General features: G+C 33.4%; 1 protein-coding gene across 3 annotated transcripts in view; it reads left to right on the forward strand.

Annotated features, from left to right (window-relative positions):
* The window catches only part of LOC129005949 (uncharacterized), a 196569-nt gene that overhangs the window by 62563 nt on the left and 114662 nt on the right, over positions 1 to 19344 (forward strand). For all 3 annotated transcript variants that reach the window (XM_054434986.1, XM_054434987.1, XM_054434988.1), the window contains exon 2: positions 1339 to 1384. In XM_054434986.1, the coding sequence (XP_054290961.1) occupies positions 1339 to 1384 (46 nt within the window). The remainder of the gene's footprint in view (positions 1 to 1338; positions 1385 to 19344) is intronic.

Raw genomic sequence — 19344 nt, forward strand, 5'->3', positions numbered from 1 at the left:
ACCTAAGACTTTTATAAATATTTCAAAAGCTTATTTTATGTAGGGGAATCCACCCGACACAACAACTTCTGCCAAATGTACTGTACTTTTATAAATTCCCATTTTGAAACAAATTTCCAAAAATTGCAATCTGATGACTGGGCTGTAACAATACAAGCCTGTGGAGATAAAAGGCTCGTATGGTCATAACAGTAACCGGCAGCGGCAGCGGCAGTCGGCACATCCATAGCTTGGGTGGGGGGTAGGGGAGGCTATTGCACGTTGTGAATGGGGTGAAATACAATCTGTAACTGTGCGGAAATCCTCGGTGAGTATCGAGATTCGTGTAAATATGTGTGTCGTTGTATGACTAGTCAGTTTTGAAACCTCAATATCTATTTAAAAGGCTTTTTGCTGAGAGACTGATTTTTTTTTAATAAGACTGTTGTGTTTTCATGAGTTATTTTTATGTATTAATCATGTGTTTTAATTGTTTTAGTGTAAACATGTTTAGTTTGTTGTTTTGATTTGCTAAGAGAAGACGAACTCATTTTTTTGTATTGAATTTTTCAGTTTTGTCGTTCTAAATTTTATTTTGAAGTAATCGTCCGTGACATCACAAATTAGGGAATCGCGTTTAAAATAGCGATGTACTACATCACTAATATCTTTTACATATTCCATAGTGTGGTATTGACTGTCACCATTGTCTTTTGTATACTATAAATAGTATCCCATATAGTATCCCATTTAAGTGGACGTAGCTATTTCTATTTTTTTATAACATCTCAATGAGTCTCTCACAGTGTGAGTAATATAAAATCATAATTTGTGACCTAAAATATGGATAATACATAGGCTAATAGTGATAGAGTGCATGACATCGGTCCCCGAGGTCCTAGGTTCAAATCTCGCCAATCACCGATGAGTTTTAGCTGTAGGCCATGATAATATATTCTCTAGGCCTAGCCTGGTTAACGTGTTAAGTATATCCATGGTGGGACCTGTTGTCCATGGGTTTATGTAAAAAGTAGCTGAAACAAGTAAGGTTACATAGGATATGAAGTTAACCCGGTATTGATTACTGAGAGTGACTACTAGTTCTATGCCTGACTTCGTTTACAATACACAGTGTAAAATACAAGTGGCTAAACAAATCTGTTCATGGAGGTTAAAATGTTGCACATCAAACAACTTTATGAAATATTAATTCGAAACTCACAATGCTATTGTTTTTAACTAGCTGTGTTGTTGTTGCTATTGTTTTTAACTAGCCGTGTTGTTGTTGCTGTTGTTGTTTAACTAGCTGTGTTGTTGTTGCTGTTGTTGTTTAACCAGCTGTGTTGTTGCCTGTTACAGTGGAAGACGAGATGGTGTGTGATGCGGAAACTGTCACCCGTAGCAGGTAAATTAATTGTTTACTTACACTTTTATCTTAATTTAAACCCTGTTTTTGCAATAACAATATGCAACAATATCGTTAGTAAACTGATTACTCAATGGGGTTGTAATCGTTTTCTATTGCAGCTTTAGATTGTGTAAAATACGCTTGATATCATTTGCACGGACTACCTTAGGATACGATTATAGTGTTAAATGTTTATCAAATTATGTTACCTCCTAGTAAAAAAATTGTGAGAGAAAATTATTCCGAAATTATAAGTTGAATAATTATAGATTCACGTCATTTTGAGTATAAAATGAGCATATCCGTCGATGTAATTTATACCAAATCTTTTTATTTAAATACAGTTTTGTATTGTTTATTTATGTATTTGTAATCTATTATTTATGTTGTAAAATTATCTTTATCACGTGTTATCATCTCATATCATTACAGTACTATTTATTACTTAATGTTTGTATAAAAATCAGTTCTATTTTACTTAATGTTTGAAATAAATTAGTTTATAGACACTAAATATTTAATAATTAGTCAATGATAATAATCAAATTTAAAATATAAAAAATTTAGTGATGGTTAAGTAGTTTTTTGGATTCATTCCACTCACTTACAAGTTCCAACCCACTTAAAAAGTAATTGTTTTCTCTTAATTAGGTTGGGTTGATCTACATTTACAAGCATTAGATTTGGTGTGTTAAAACACTTCTTATTGACATTAAAGACTATTTATACACTTACAAATCATATTTGGAAGTTTCTAATAACTTTTTCGGAATATTTTAACATAATTATAGATTTAAAATGAACATGGGATGGGTGAAACGCCTCAAAATTAAGCCATAATTAAAAAGTAAATACATATTTAAAAACAGTTAAACGCAATACGAATGTCTTTGAGTTACAAGTCTCATTATTACACAACCAGGGCGCGACCACTCGCCTCAGACAGCTGACTGTGCGATTATCGTCCGTCCTCTTCAGCGAACTGATTAATAAATAATTACCATATAATAACTGTCATCACGGGTTCCCTGTAACTCATTGATATTTAAATTTACTCTACGTTAACAGCTTGTTACTGAGAAAAGTATAATTTCTTAGCAATAGAGGTTGAAAACACATTCTCTGAATAGTAAATGAAGATTTTCTTATACATTTTAAGGCAATTTGTAGGTAGTGAAACGGTGTGGTATCGTAGTAGAACTTGATTTTGAAGATTTTCTGGAAACAAACATCCGGTTAACTGTATACAACTATATCTAAAGTAGAAGTCGGCTGGAAAATGTAGGAGTTTGAGTTGATAAATGTACCAAGGTATAAATTAAATACAGGATTTGATCATAAGTGTTCCAGCATATCATATGTCAAATTACATAGTAATAGTTATTGAATGATGCCCAACGCTAAAGGTAAGACAATACAATAATACATAGGCCTAAACATTTTGCTGTTGTATGAAATTCTACTTAGTACTATTCGTGAAAGTTAATACTTTAAACTAAATCAAAGAATATAAAATTTTTAGCTTAATTCTTTGGTTGGAGAGTTTTACGACTAATAAATATTCAATTGTCCTTATTAAATTAGCTTTACTTTTACATAAACAAAAAACAAACCTGTAACTACTTTCCAATTTGACGATAAAATATATAGTGATACAACATGGTGACACCAAAAGCAATAATTACGAAGAATAATGGAGTTCGAAATAAAAAATAATTATTTCTCTACTCACTTTTACCATGTATTTTTACCAATAATTTTCTTTAACAATCATGACCGGACACCCTGTAAATTTAGCGTGTTTAGAAAAGCGGATAATAAAACACCATCTTCACTGAGAAATTGTATTGTCAATTGAATGACACAATTATAGTTGCATAACGTAGAACAGCTGATCATACAAATACAAAACCAAACAAACCATTGTTGACCTACTTACTGACGTCATACCTGTTGTGTTACAAAGCTGTACAACTAAGGTCAAAGAACTCAGCTGTCGTATGGTCTTGCCAAGGAACTTCATCAACGTGTAACGATGTTAAAATTTTAACTTTTGTTGCCAGTAATTATATCTAATATATAATACTATACTTCTGTGGGATTTAAATAATTCTAACTAATCGAAACTATTTAAACCAGCTTTTTAAAATTATAACTACGCAAAACTTTAAATATGTGTTTCAAAATAGTATTTTCTTCTATTCCAAACAAAAAACACAAATTTGAAACTACTTTTCTGATCTTCGGTAATATCTGTTATAAAAATAGCCCTGAGCTGGCCAACGTGAAAATGGAAATTAAAATCTAAGAACTTAGTGCTTGGTTTACTCCTCTATATTGTGCTAAAAGTTAGTTAGGTATTTTTTCAGTCCTACAATGTATTTTTTGGTTACACGCACAGTTGTACTTTGATACATAACATTGTCCAAATCTTCCGTCAATCTTGTGTTCTAAACACTCGTTTTAAATCGTTCAAATAGCTAAAATAAGTATTTTAAAGCATTATAGTCTATTTTGAACACTTTTAATCGCCAACACAATGAATTTAATACAATTAGGTAATCTGCAGATATCAATTAAGGAGTAATATCGACTAGAATAATATCTTGCTGTAACGGACATAGCTTTACCAAAGAACAATGTATTTTTGGGTGAGAAGAAGGGGCGAATCATAAGAAACATCCCCTCTTGATGACAGGCAATTTTCCTTTATTTCGCCCGTTAGTCTTATAACAGGGGGAGGCTGTGAAAAGCGTAGAGGCGCCATTGGCAACGTTTTGACTGCTAATGTATTAAACCTGTGACTTGGAGGGCGAGCGATGGAAACCCATATGGACGATATAGGCTATGAGAATCTGTAATTGTTTCATAGGGGCTGTAGGCTATACTCAGTGCCAAATGTGCAACCGTCAATAATATGAAGCCGAAGTTTGTTAACAAATCTTTAAGTTTAAAAATTATCTTAGATTATTATTATTCAAGATTTAGATGGGGACGCCCCTCTAGATGCGTATTAGACCCAAATACACGTGAAATATGAGGTTAAAATGGAAAAAGATACGGAGTTGCTAAAATTACTACCCTTATGTAGCCAAATCCATTCCTACTTAAGGCGTTTGTCGGGCTCAAAATTAAAACACAACGGTGTTTTATTTATCTGTAGCTGTAAGATACGGGGTTTTGTTTAACATTGCCAGTTTTTAGGGCAGTAAGTAGGGTTGTAGATAAGTTTAGATAAGCTGTAGGATTAAATCAAATAGGAAAATACAATTGCGAAAGCAGCACACTCAACGAGAAGAGGCCCATCCATAAGTTAGTTGTTAAACACATTTTACTATTTTACGTTTGAGTAAAGTTGATACGTCTTATATAAAATAAATGTCTTATATCTTTTGTTATTTTACATGCATAGGAAAATGAAGATGTGTTAGCATTTATTTATTGAAGGAGATCGTCAAAATTCAATTGTTTAGGGTAAATCAATATATAGCACACGTTTAAAAAACATAGCAAATCATTTGGTCGGTATTATCTTGTTATTAAGATAAATAATTTTGTTATTATTTATTATTATTATTTATCTTGTTATTAGATAATTTTTAAATAAACAATTAACAATGTACCTAGTGAACAAGTTCTAAACAAAAATGCTAAAAATGTGTTACTGAAATTTATCTATATGTAACATTATACAAATGATCAACCCAAAAACTAACCGGCATAGGTTAATTTTTTAATGGAAAATCTCAAATGGGATAATCGGAGTTCTCTTTCAAAAGAAAGGATTCTAACTGTACTCAATTATCCATTCTTATGGAATGAACTCCGAGATTTTGGACTGCATAAAATACCAAACCATCCGAGAAAGTAATCAAGATAGTTGAGACGCCAGCACGTCGGCGATCGACAAAGTGAAATTATCTAGTGAAATGCATTCTGGGTCGACAACGTGAACGCTAATACCATGATGATATTAAAAGTACTTCAAAGAATGTACAAAAAGATTTAGAGTAGTAACAAATAGAATTTGCCACACATTATACACGTAGATATTATTACGACCAACAGTGACACGCTTTGTATTTTACAACTTTAATTTGGTAGCGTTAAAACAATAATTCTTACGCTTTCAATGAACTTGTAATAAATAAATTGTATCCAGTCGACGCCTATGGCTATGGTTTCCCCAGTAACACGCAAAACTATTTTAATGTTGCGATTCTAAATTAGTCACTTTCCTATTAATAACATAAAATATTTAAAAAAAACACTTCGAACATGTATCCTGACAACAAAACTCATATTGGTTTCTAGTTATGTAAGTTGACAATTCTATTATTAAACTTTTGATTTTCACCTGTTGACCTCATTACCTCATTATTGCATTCTTCGTTGTTTCCCATGCGAATAAGTGATAATGTTTTTGACAACTAGAAGGCCATTTGTTCAGATTATCCACTATCAGACAGCAGAATCGCCTCTTGGACACGTCGTTGTGTCTTCCAGTTGTTGCTTGACTAGAGAATAACAAGAGTAGTGATAACAATATGGTATTTTTTATGTTTTACCTTCGAATTGAACGGTAGGCTCTGTCTCGGAATTGTTTTGCCCATTACTTCAGGCTAGCCCTAGAGGGCTAAGGAATTATTACTTAGATAAAATCATTTGTAATTGGTGTCACTTGAGCCCGAGACCCACTTCCAGTTTCCAGAAGGATAGTCTTCTCTTTCTAACGATTTTCTCTCTCTCTCATTAGTAGAAACATTTTCTAGTTCCATAAAAAGGGCTAAAATTTGATGTTAAAAAGTGTATTGCACCGCTCAATACAAATCAAGTAAGATATGGGTATGTGAGGTGGAATCTGATTAACGCTACTAATATTTAGATTGGGAATATTCAGAATTACTAGATATATCCAACTCGTGTGTTGAATTAAAAAAAGTAAACATTCCACACATTGCAAAAACATAGTCCCATTAAAACGCAAGGCATTACCATTAATATCGGCTGCACGATACATTGAAAAAGTCCGTCTGCATACCACGCCCTGCCGACCCTTTATGTTTTATTAACAATACCTTATTAACGAATTATAAACAGCATTATTTAAAACTTCTCAACTTATTCACGTCATTGGTATGTAACGAAACTTAAATTGTATACAGTTTTATCTTAATTGGTCACAACAGTTCTTATGTTTCAACGAAGCATAAATCTTATTCTTATGTATAAGTTTAATTAAATACAAAATTTCAAGTCATTTTACTGAGTGAACTTTACGAAGTTTGCTATAATGTCATTCTTGATAACTGTAATTTAGTACAAACACGTGCCTACGTCACACGAGTAAAGAAATTACAGTATTTCACTTCCTGAACAGTTAATCTGTTTTTAATGTTAAATTACAGTATTCGTGAAATTTCATTTAAAATCGGGTAAAATGATTATTAAACATCAGTACGTGTAGAATAACCAATAAAGTTAGTTTAAAATAATGTTACAAAAATCCAATATTTATGTTTTATGTTTTCAAATAAATTGTAAAAAACAACACTGGACCATTGTCACGATATTCAAGTGTTTTAGGGGACGAGACAGCATTTCAACGGTATTGTCAGAAATGTTTTGTGTGTTCATGCTTTTCACCGGCGGAGTTAATCAAAACGGCTTAGCTTCGTGTGTAAAATGAGTGTCGTACCTATGTGTGCGTGTGTGTAGATGTATATGTGTGTGTTGGAAACACTCCCCTCTGCACTCGGCACAAGGGACACAACTTTCTGACATTAAATCCACGGATTACAGACATACTCTCATCAAGAGTACGTCAATATGAGGTGTCCTGCCTGACTCCAAATTAAAAATCATGAACGTTTTCTATAAACTTCATTAACACTCGCGAATTTTAGCCAATGTTTCTTGGGAAATGTACTTTTAAAACCAAATATTGTACCCGATTGTTTAAACGTGTTCTTTGTAAATATCTATGTAACCTATTTATTTATAAAAAAAAACATCAAAACAACATTGCACAAAAATACGCTAGTAAGTATGAGTGTGAAAGTTAGTTTTGTCTGACGGTGGTAGATTCGCCAATTAGGGGTTAACCCTGTAAAACACATACTTATTGTTTTATTTATGATCTATGTTTATCAGCATTAACATATTGGCATTGACTATTGTATACTGAAGATGTTGGTTTAACATGTATCTAACTAGTTCTCCTCTCCGAACTCTCTATCCCTTTGAATTCAAAACCTCTTTGGATAGCTGTGACAAAATATTTGTGGCCCAGAGTTTTATGAATAGAAGAATTTCTCTGAAATTACTTATCGTGTTATTTTGTCCTCATTCAATTTAGTACATGTTAACTTTTAAATGATGTTTTTATTTAATATTTACTCATTTGTAAGGAATAGTCACCCAGTATATTAATACATGTTTTACTTAGACAAATAAAATTATTGTATATCCAGAATGTAACCGATATTGTTATAGCAGATCTAGAACTCTTTTTCCGCACACGGGCTTATGCCTATGAGGAAATAGTTATTTGTGTAACTAGTGGTGAAAGTGGCACTTTGCTGCACACGAGAGCAATGTTTACCATGTTGTCCATGTTGTTTGTTGGAATGATCTCGAGTGCAGCAAAAGCCTTTTTCACTCGTGTTACACATTATATTTTTCCTACAGTCACTATAAATCATATAAACAATTAGTCTTTCAAACACTATACAACACGTTTTTAGATTCAGCTGGCAACACAAATGGTGCCCTTAGAGAAAGTAGTACCCGCGGTCCGTATCACTCCGCTATTTTTCCTCGGCAAGAAATGTGCTCCGCGTTTTGAGAATATAGTTCCGTATGTTTTTGTAATTTAAAGTGGTTTCCGCGCCTAAAAAAATGCTTTAAATGTATTTTTTTGTTTATTAAGATCGTAGGAATGTTTTAAAAACGTTTAAAAGAAAAGTCCAGGAAGTTCAGAAATACCGAAACTATAAACACGAAATGACAGGTTAAATCGTAGTTATAATAGTCAATTAGCTGCTCATAGTATTATTATCTTTAAGTGTTGCCAACCTATTTCCGAGCGTACACGGATTACGTGCATAATAGAACCACGCTGTTTTGTGTTGTTTCGTTGGAATCCTGATGTGCGGCAAAGTATAAACCGTACGGCAAAATATAAACCGTACGGCAAAGAATAAATATGCAGCAATTAGCAGCTTTCTGTACTATAAACAGTACAAGGAAGCCAACTTTGTCGGGTGACTGTAGGAAAAATATATTTCTTTATAATTTGTATCTGTTTATTGTTTTGTTTAACTTTTGGAAATAAACGATTTTACTTTGACTTTGAGAATAAAGAGGGATAGCAAGAAGAAAACCCACACACCAAAATGTCAGGCTACGTCGTTTTTCATATCAAATTATGTATTGTTTTTCGGTGTTATTTATTTTCATAGCAGTAGTTTACATTTCCAAACGAATCCAACAAAAATGAACTCTGAACTTTCAGATGATGCTTTAATCGACACTCAGTCTGCCCTTTCAACAAGCTCTTCTATTATTTAGCATCCTCCAACATGTTTTACGAGGCACAATAGCATCTAAAAACACTCTCTCGTACACTAAATACTAAAATTTACTTTTTAACACATTCACTGCTAATGATATGTAATACTTTTATAAATGGCTAAAAAACATAAACATTAACATGATCATGTTAATTGAGTGACAATATATCTTTAATTAAATAAATTTTATACTATAAATTGTGGATTAAAATATATTATGTAATTATATACATCATGTATTATATATCTGCTAATATACTTATGACGCACATGTGCGTCATTAGCAGTGAACGTGTTGACTATTAATATATTATATTACCGAGATGAACGAAATTTGCTCGGAAAATAAACCAAATAGTCGAATATATTAGCTATATTAGTAACTTTTCCTTATTTAGCAATTTTGACAACATTAGACAGTGGCCAAATTGAAAACAATGACTCGGTTTAACAGCAATAATTGCTCATATCTGCCTCGTGCTTTACATATCGACATGTAGATATTAGAAATTCTAATTGAACTGCGATGTAGACCAGCAAATTAATACCGACATAGGCTCTTGTTCCGGCAATATTAAGTACTTCAATGCGGTCTACCTCTCTACCCGGAGTTGGGGAAACATTCCAATACTCTCACCCTTCCATGTTCGATGGAAATTTATGACAACTATATTATACATGTAAATCTGTAAATCATTTCTAAGCCACAGAACTTTTTATTAATGCGATTTTCATATGTATAAAATCTTATTTAAACTGTTTTGCTTTCAATTCAGTTGTGTACAAATTCAATATTCAGAATGAACCCCTCATACAGATGATTGTGACGGCTGGTTGACAGGGTGTTAATGCAGAACAAAGAAATGTCAAAGAAAGTACGATACTACTAAAGAAGTATATTATTTATGCTGTATAGTGTACGAAACAAAATATTTGCTTGCGATCATAAACAAATAGTTACTATTAAGCACGAAATACATGTCGGTTTTCCAATTGTGTGAGAGGTCAAGTGATTAAACATCACTGTCTTCATAAATCTTAAAGCTGCTGAGTCGATCCTGAAGTACTGTTCATAGATGTTATTTTTGTTAATTAGGCTTTTGATTAATAATGACCGAGCAATAGGGCGACGTTATATTACAGTAACAGAACTAGGATTTAAACAGTTTTCTTACAAAAAAAGCAAAAAATCTGCTGTGGGGAAGTAGTTTATAAAATATTACGTGGCTTGCTTGAATAAATTGTAAATCCGTTATTTGAAAACCTAATATAAAACAGTTATAACGCCTAGTTATCCGACGATGATGCCTTTTATTTGTGTAAAGTAAAAAAAAAAAAAACAATTATTACTGGTACTAATTTAACTTTGAAGCTTTAAGATTTTCCTATGATCCTACACATACTGAACAGCGTTAAAACCTGTTAAATAACCTTGTTGATTTGATCGTCTAATTTACATGTTTGGTTTTGTGACTATATAATACGAATAATAGCTCGCTACGTCTAGAAACATTTTGTTACTTTGTACTTTTGCCCGAGGCCAGTTTGCTAGGTTTGTAACATGTTTTGCTACTTGACGTCAACAAAGTTTCACAGCGTTTCCTGGTTTCCCCTTTCCCGAAGGGTTGCAGACAGTAGATGTCAGGGGGAGGTTTTGTTCAGGAAATTCCTCAAAAGAGGGTGGATGGATATAGACAGGCGTCATACAATATTAGCCTCAGAATCGCGCCTCTTGTAGGATATAGACATTATTTGAATTCCGTGAGAATTATGTGGTGTTCTGAATAATGTTGATTAGTAAATAGGCCTACTAACAGTTATTTGATTCTTAACTTATTATAAATTGTGTTTAAAAAATTACATAGTGTGTTAGGATTAAAAAGATGGAAAGATGGATTGGTGGTGGATTATTAAGAAACAAATTATTTTAGGACTTGAATCGGGCATTGTCAACACAAAACTGAAGTTTTTTCTTAATTATTTGTAAGTGTTACATATTTACTACAGTTTATGCAAATACTTATCCTATCGTTTATATGTATCTAATAAAATGCATTTTCACCACACTATGATGTTTTTGGCTGTATTGCATACGTTAATTGGTGGCTGAAAGTTACGTTTTGCTGGCTATGCCAGCTGTCATCGTAATTTGGGGACCGAGCAGGTTTTTACAGGCCGGGGCCGCAAAATCAGCTGTCCACGTACTTAAAACATTAATGCATTTTAAATACACAATCAAAACCCATAGCATTGCAATAGAATTGTGTAATTGTCACCGTTGCCTAGCAACTATTTATTTTTATTTTTGCTGATTCCTCAAATTATTTCTTCACATAACCTTAAAGTTGTAGTTGTATTGACTATCAGTGCGCATTATTATAGTGGTGAGTAGTGGAAATAGGGTATAGTGTGGTGAAAAATAGCGTTCGTACCACGGATCGAAATGGTTTTGCAGCTCTCGATCGATTTAAGTTCTCGACTTCGTCTCGAACCTAAAAACTATCTCGAGCCGGCAAAACCTCATTTTCGGCCCTAGGTACGAAATATACTATATCGTTCATACTACAAAGGTTTAATAATTATAAAGGTATTAAGTTATAGTAGTTTACGCAACGATTGCGTTAACACTATTTACGCGAGTTGGGTACATTATTTCACCTACGACAATGTTTTAATTACTTAAAAGCACTACTCAAAACTTCTAAAGAGAGGTTATGTTTTAGTTTATAACCTCTAATTGCTTACAACGAAATCTCTCTAGTGCATCTCTCTAGTGATGCAACGAAACGTGTACCAAACACTAATTGCACCACTCAACAATTAAATTGGCCTGAACAGCTGATTAGTTGAATTTCGAATCATTGCAATTTTACTTCTTCTCCCTCAATCCTTGAACCTCATTGGTCCGTTGCCCGTGTTGTTATGAGTAAAACTATGCTGTTATGAAAGTAAACAATGCTGTTATGTGAAACTTTTCAATTCTAAGAACTGAGCTGAAACGGCTACTTAAAAATACGGTCGTAGGTAAAATAACTTATCGATATAACAATTTGAACACGAACTAAGTAATTAACAACAAAAAAACTAAAGAAAAAACTGCATGGTACATAATAGTGTATGTTGCATGGTGCATGATACACATAAAAGTGCATGGCCCAAACTGTTCAACGCTTCTGCTTTACATTCAGCACATCGCTTACGACCAGTGTCCAGACTGACCCAGTTCACTCTTTTGCCAATTGTTTGTCAACCTTTACAACTTGACTTTTAACATTCACCTCTAAGAGACGTGAGCTGGGTCTATATTTATGACAAGAAATTTAAATTGACATCGAAATTACAACAGTTAGATAGGGCCAAAATACCATTTCATGTTTTTATTAAACCACAAGGGGGAAATTTAACCTGAAAATATTGAGGAAGTAAGTGTAAGTTCCTCGTCAGCTGAAGTTCGTGGTATTGCAACCAACCTTGACATTCAAAGCGATGATAATATGTATATTGATAACACCAGTTGTGGATGGTTACGTTTTCTGATAATTTAAAAACGTACACTTGCTTATACTTCTCTATAATCGAAATTATCAATACAAAGTATGTGCCTAGACAACTTGAAGTTTTCTACATTCGTTGATTGAATTGTTTATTTGACCTTTATGCACTTAAATATATTTATAACCTTGCACACGACCGTATTAAAATGTCAAAGGTAAGTTTTCCTCGCTGCGGAATGTGAATGTTGTGTCAGTTTTAGTGTCTGTGATTTTCATGTTGCAGCCTCTTTAGAATTCAACAACTAGGAACACAATATACAGTACACTAGTCAGTGCCGAAACACGCAGGAACATTCGGCAGCTAAAAATTGTGAAATCAGTTTACTTTGCATACAATGGAATATACTATACATATTTCAACCAATATTTGTTGTAAAATTAATACAATTACCTGAGTACTTCCATAGTGATCCTGTATGAACCCTTATGGATTACGATTACACGTTTCGAGGACTTAAGACGTCAACTTCAGATCCGCACAAGATAATTCATAAAACTGTCATTTCGTAAAGATCATTAACAGTTTGAAAATAAGGATCACGGACACGTACTTTATACCTAAACGGAGACATTAACACGATACAAAAACGAGTAGGCCTACAGACAAAATTTTACAGTATCCTACCGTGTGCGCAAAGTTAGGTGAAGGTCATGCCTCTTATTATAATTGTTGTTATTATTATTATTTGTATACAATTTGAAAAATGATTGAACGATACAACAATATAAGCTGTAAACACAAAATAATCTTGCTCCCGGTACTAAGTTGCTGTACCAATACTATAATATTAAAATCTAGTATGACATTCTAATTAAACGCAGGTCCTGTTCATGGACACTTTATCCTTTAGAAACATTCCTCTAAGTTCAAAAAAAGTGTGTGTAACTCGAAGAAACCTATTAATTTGTAAACAGACACATGTTTTCAGAAGTACTCTTTGTGTCATATCGTATTATTTTAGCAAAGATTAGAGCTAATTCAACGTTCACCAACCGACCATAAGAGGCCCGACTGCATACAAGTGTGACGGGGTTTCCCTGTGGAAGGCTGTCCCCACTTTGAAACACGTCTTTATCACACACTTGAGACCTTGTCCCACTATCGCAGGGATTCCCAATATGGCTTTCCTCGTCGACGTTTTCGCTGTAAAACAGTGCAATAAGTTCACGTGCAAGGGAGATTATATTGGTCAACAACAGCCATCGATATAAAATACCGTTGTGGTATTAGTGCGGAAATCAAATCTTAGGGCACGAGTTCGAATCTCAGATTTTTTTATCAACCATTCCCCTTTTTTATACGAAATTCCAACTCCAAAACCAAGCCTAAATGCCTCTTTTTCAGATAAAAGAACTCTTGTTTTCCAGAGTTCCTCCACAAGAATACATCAGAATTTCCCCCTTTGTTGTGCTAACATTACACGATGCGGATGTTTCTTCCACAATATTGATCAAAACTCTGGAATACATTATGTCAATGGCACAGACAGACTCAGAATGCACAGCAGATGGCATTGGCGTCAACATTGATACGGCTTATCTTCCCATGTTTGCTCTGGGATATCTTAACGCCCACTTCAGTATTGCACATGCGAATGACACATGCAGTTTTCACATAAGCATAGTTGGCCATTCAGAGATAATATAACTAACCTCAAAGAAACCAGCCAACACCATCTTTGTCGGATATGTATTTTTAATGAAAGTGGTAGAAAGGTTTTGAAAAAAAAAAACTTATTGTGTGTAGTATGTTACTGTATTTTTTGCTATGTTGTATACACATATAGCATACATATGTGTATACGACGCTTCATATTCAACCCAAGTACAAAAAACATTTCTATTAACAATACTCATGTTTTTGTGCATTGTTTCAAAATATCTAATAAATTTAAAAAAATATTTGGTGATCAGGAATATCTTATTTAATCACTATAACAATATACATATGTATGCTGTCGTTACCTAATCTAAGGTTAATAATCATCAATCAACCTAATCATATGTCCTGTCTGGCCTATTTATTTTCATTTGAAGAACGAACTAGCCCTTTACATAACACGCCTATTATAAGTTGATTTTTAGCAAGAATATTATTTCAAGTTGATTTTTTTATCAAAATTAATGTGTGGCAGCAGTTAACTCAACTATAATGTAATAAGAAAATCGTATAAATGATTTCTATAAATAATTTAACCACAAATAATGTGATAAAATAAAATCACTGTCTCTACAGGACCTAATAAGAACTCCTTTGGCATCCAGATGTCCTTATCACGTTTTCAAATCAAATTAAAACACCTTCATTTTAGGTCCTGTATAAGGAATATGTACTTTTTGAATTTGCCCTTTGATAAAGTCCCTCCTTTTATTTGAGATTATATTTCGTGTATCAAAAGCTGGTCTGACAATTGACAGCCTTGCATGGTCAGTAGATTTTACAACAATTAATTCTGATACAGAACAGAAAATTTGTTTAAAACTTTGTTAACTATGTAAACTTGTACAATTTCATATGACGCAAACCACATGTTGACTGTGGACTAAACTAGTAGTATACTAATCCACCTTTATAACTGATGATCTCCTAGTCTTCCTGCTGATTGCTGTATGCCGCGTGTAGTGAAGGTACAGTATGACCCCGGGGATTCAAACAATCCGCCCAACACTGATCAGTCAATATTAGAACTGTGGCCGACGTATTTACACGTCAGTTTGTGATTGACGTGGGAACGGATGATTAATTTGTGGTTGTACAAACGAAAGTGCAAAACTCTGTAAATGTTTACGGATTCTTTCAGGTTGAAAATCTGACTTTGTCAATTAGTTCAAGTTTGAAGTCAATTTAAAACAATACAATTTTGAATTTTTGGTAAATATTGTCAATAAAGTAGTTAGTTGTGTATTAAATTGTAAAATCATACCAAATTTAGATAAACTACTTAAACTATAAATTTCTTAATTTCAATGCTATAAATTGTTATGAAATTCACATTTCCACAATAATATGCCAGAGCTCATATTCAAGTAGTATAAAAAAAACATTACAGATAACTCTCATTGCATGATTAATATTGTAAGGGATATTAAAAGCAATAGTGTTTCCTTAAAATAAATTATATCCTTAACATAACCTCTTTGTTCTATATTAATTTTATAAAATGCATTAAAAGTTGAATCGCTAAAGTTTGGCATTATAAGTGCAATATGGTACAATGAGGCGTTATGTGTTTGTTGGCTCTGTGACGTCAGAACCATTGTTTGATCAGCTGATCATGACGTCAGTGGCGCCAGCTACCAATACACCTGATACTGTATCTCATTTGCCTTATTTACCATCCTCACCTCACGTTGAATTAGAGTGGAACTGTCTTCTGTTGGGGATAAAATCTCTAAAGTTTTATATTCGTAACGTCCTCATAAACAATGTTCGCGATGATCGATTTAGATTTGACTCTCCACACTAGTATTATAAGAATGGCTAGAATATGATAACATCGCAGTTATAATTTTTTTTTAGGGAAATAGTTTGTAAAATTGAATTAATAAAAGGGCGAGCAGAGTTAAGATTCACCCGTATTGTTTTCGATTACTGTATTTATATTTTTAATAAATTTATCTTTTACGTTATTGGTACAATTTGCATAAAAGTTTATACTTTGTCTTTGTACTTAAAAATAAAAAGGTCACCCTCTATTCGCCTAGCGTGTAGCTATTTCCAAAGCGTTTTACAACATTTCATCTTTAAGTCCTTTGTTTTTATTCAAACCGAATCAATACACGATTCATTATAACCTTTTACGCCAACTGTTTGTTTGGCAAATGTAAAATTTGTTGCTAAAAATTTTGTAGATCTGAGGTTCAATTTCTTTATTAATTGTTGAAAATGTATTGCATTTTTAATAAAACGATTATCTAAGCTATCTTTCAATTGTATCGCGTCAAAAATGTCGCGTCAATAGATTTAGTTTCACTTTTATCCGTCGAGCTTAATGTCACTTTTATTTCTAAAAAATTGCATCTAACCAAAAACAAGTATAAGTAATCGCATGGTACAATATCATACGATTAACGATTACAAATTCTAAAGATAAGTAAATGAGCATAACTTTTTTTTAGCGTCGTGCCAGTGTCTATCCTATGTTTGGTAAATACATGAACAGTTTTCCATGTTTCTTTGTCAGTATTGAAGAGAAATAACAGGTGAATAAGGAAGGATACAGAGTGATCTTTGTTGTTATTCTGTCATTGAACTGTTATCTGTCCCTCTCCCGTCACTATCTGTCCGTCTGTTTGTCTGATTATCTGATGGTTTGTTCAGCACTCCAGACCGAATCTGCCCAATTAGTGCGCCTCTTGGGTGCGCTATAATGATAACACTTTATCATCTAGTATGGAATTTATACTGTATCCTATATATACTGTTCAATCTATAATTGAACTTGCAATGAGTTCCTAAAAAACAAAAACTGCACTAAATATCAATTGCCAAAAATGTCAGTTAAAAATTGCAACTTTTGAAACGGTTTATTCACCGGTTACGCGTAAAACATAACTGTAAATTATCTAAGTAAAGACATGCCTTTTTACTTTGTTATACACCAACAACAAATTTTATACTTTCCGTTATTTGACTACCACTATGTTTTTTCAAGTTGAAATGACGTTATGATTGCCCACAAATACTTTGGGTTTGGTCAAAACGGAGACATTATCTATTATAATTTAACTTGTGCATTGTTGCTTACAAATTAAATCCTGGTGTATAACGGAAAGAGTCATTTTTTGTAACTGTACTGCAAAGATAGTTTCTGGTAACGATAATTACACAATTTACAGTGCACACTTCACGGCATAGAATATTATCGTTGCACATCCAAAGGGAGGGGGGGGGCTATGTTTAATTCCAACTATTAATAGGCATTTAATACATATTAATAGGCAAGCGTGGTTTTTAAAACCTTTTTCCTCAGCTCGTGTGTATCGCAGGGAAGATCTACGCACACTGTTAGAAAGATATTTGCCTGTGTGCAGAACCACTTCATAAATAAAAATAGACACAAAAATTAGCAAAAAAAGGAATTAGAAATTTTATAAATAATAAAATGGGCCTTATGGGTTGCCGTGCTGGTAAAAAATAACAACAAAATATAAACAGAAAATCAAAACAAATTTAAGAAACTACAATCATGTTATATTTACTGCGTGGGGTGAAAATAGAGAAGCCTGTACATTACTTATTTCTGGCCGAGTTTTCGAACACTGGACGACCACTAGTAAGCAATGAATAAGTAAACACACATTATCAATCCATCACGGTTTTCCACCCTTATTTGATCGACAGTTGGCTACACTGAAGTCTCGTGAGCGACGGCGGAAACGGAAACGCCACCCTCACACCCCAGGTGTGCCACCCTAGCAACAATAAAATATGACCATCGCCTCTGCTGATTGGTCGACCGGTTGGTTATCTGTATAAGCTCCACAGGGATCCTGGCATCGTTTGTTTGAAGGGTAAACTCCGCTGACGCTGCGGTTCTGTCAGTTGTTTATTGCTTTGTCAAACATTTTTATCAGTTTAATCGATCAATGGGATGCGAACGATGAATTGTTGGAGTTTGGTTAACATTCTTTAAATTAATTTGTTAGTAGTCACTGTGATCATGCCTTTTGGTTATTGGAGTAGTTGGAAAAAACTTATTTTCTCAGTACTAAATCTATCGTAAGTTAAACAAACAACTGTTAGTCTAAGAACTGATTTGAAATTGGCGGGATTCAACAATAATAAGGGTAAACTTATTTTCGGGTTTTAGAATATTTTCATGTGTTTAAACTGCCACCTCATCCTTTCAACACTCATAGTTCACTTATCTTTAAAGAACGGTATTGTCCTTTTAAGCGATCTCAACCCGTTGCAATGCACGGGCGATGGTATTTATCAGGAAATTTATTTATTTATTAATTTATTTATAAACGGTTGCACCATTTTTACAAGAAAAATACAATTATTGTCTTACAGAAAGAAGAAGCAGCAGAGGAAAAACAAAAATCACAGGCCAGTACAAAAGTAGTGAAAAAAAAAACTGGAAAACAAGACTTCAATAACAAGACATAAAAGATAAATAACAACTATAAATAACAAACTATAAATAACAAACTATAAGTATTATATAAATGTAATCAAGTTAATACACTATGAGCAATATCCCCTGAACAAAATGTATTGTTATGCCTTACAAAAAAACGGGGTTTAACTTTGCAAACCAATGGAATTTCGTGATCGCCTCAGTTTAAGTGACAACGCACGTTGTGTCCAGTTAGCTAACTGTAGTTGGCCTAGTTACATATACATTGTCTCTGTATTATTCAGGCATATTTAGCATGTGTGGATGTGCCCCAGGTCGGGGCCGTCAAGGTCTGAAGGCTATTGGCCTGACTAGAGTGACGTCACGTGCGGAGCTCAACAACAATACTGTGATCATTGGCCGAACACGGTTACGCCGTTAGACAAGTCATTCACTTACACACTCACAGCACTGTGTCAGGTATATGGGGCTTGTCAACGTGTTGATAATGCATACTACATACCGTGGGTTGTGGAAAAGGTGATCAGGTATCTAATTGGTAAATGACTTGAATAATACACCAATAACTAAAAAAAGTGATGATTTTGGATTGGAACAGATACATGACGTACAAAATGGATCATAAACGTAAGCAAATGACGTCACTGGCCCTAATTCACACTAAACATGTTAACAACTAGTTTGGTCTTATATTGACAGTTTCATTTAAATATTAATTATTATATTAATCTTAATATTATGTC

This window comes from Macrosteles quadrilineatus, unplaced genomic scaffold (genome assembly GCF_028750875.1).
Source record: "Macrosteles quadrilineatus isolate MER2022 unplaced genomic scaffold, UCM_ALF_1.0 Scaffold_46__1_contigs__length_943047, whole genome shotgun sequence".
Classification (NCBI taxonomy): Eukaryota; Metazoa; Arthropoda; class Insecta; order Hemiptera; family Cicadellidae; genus Macrosteles; species Macrosteles quadrilineatus.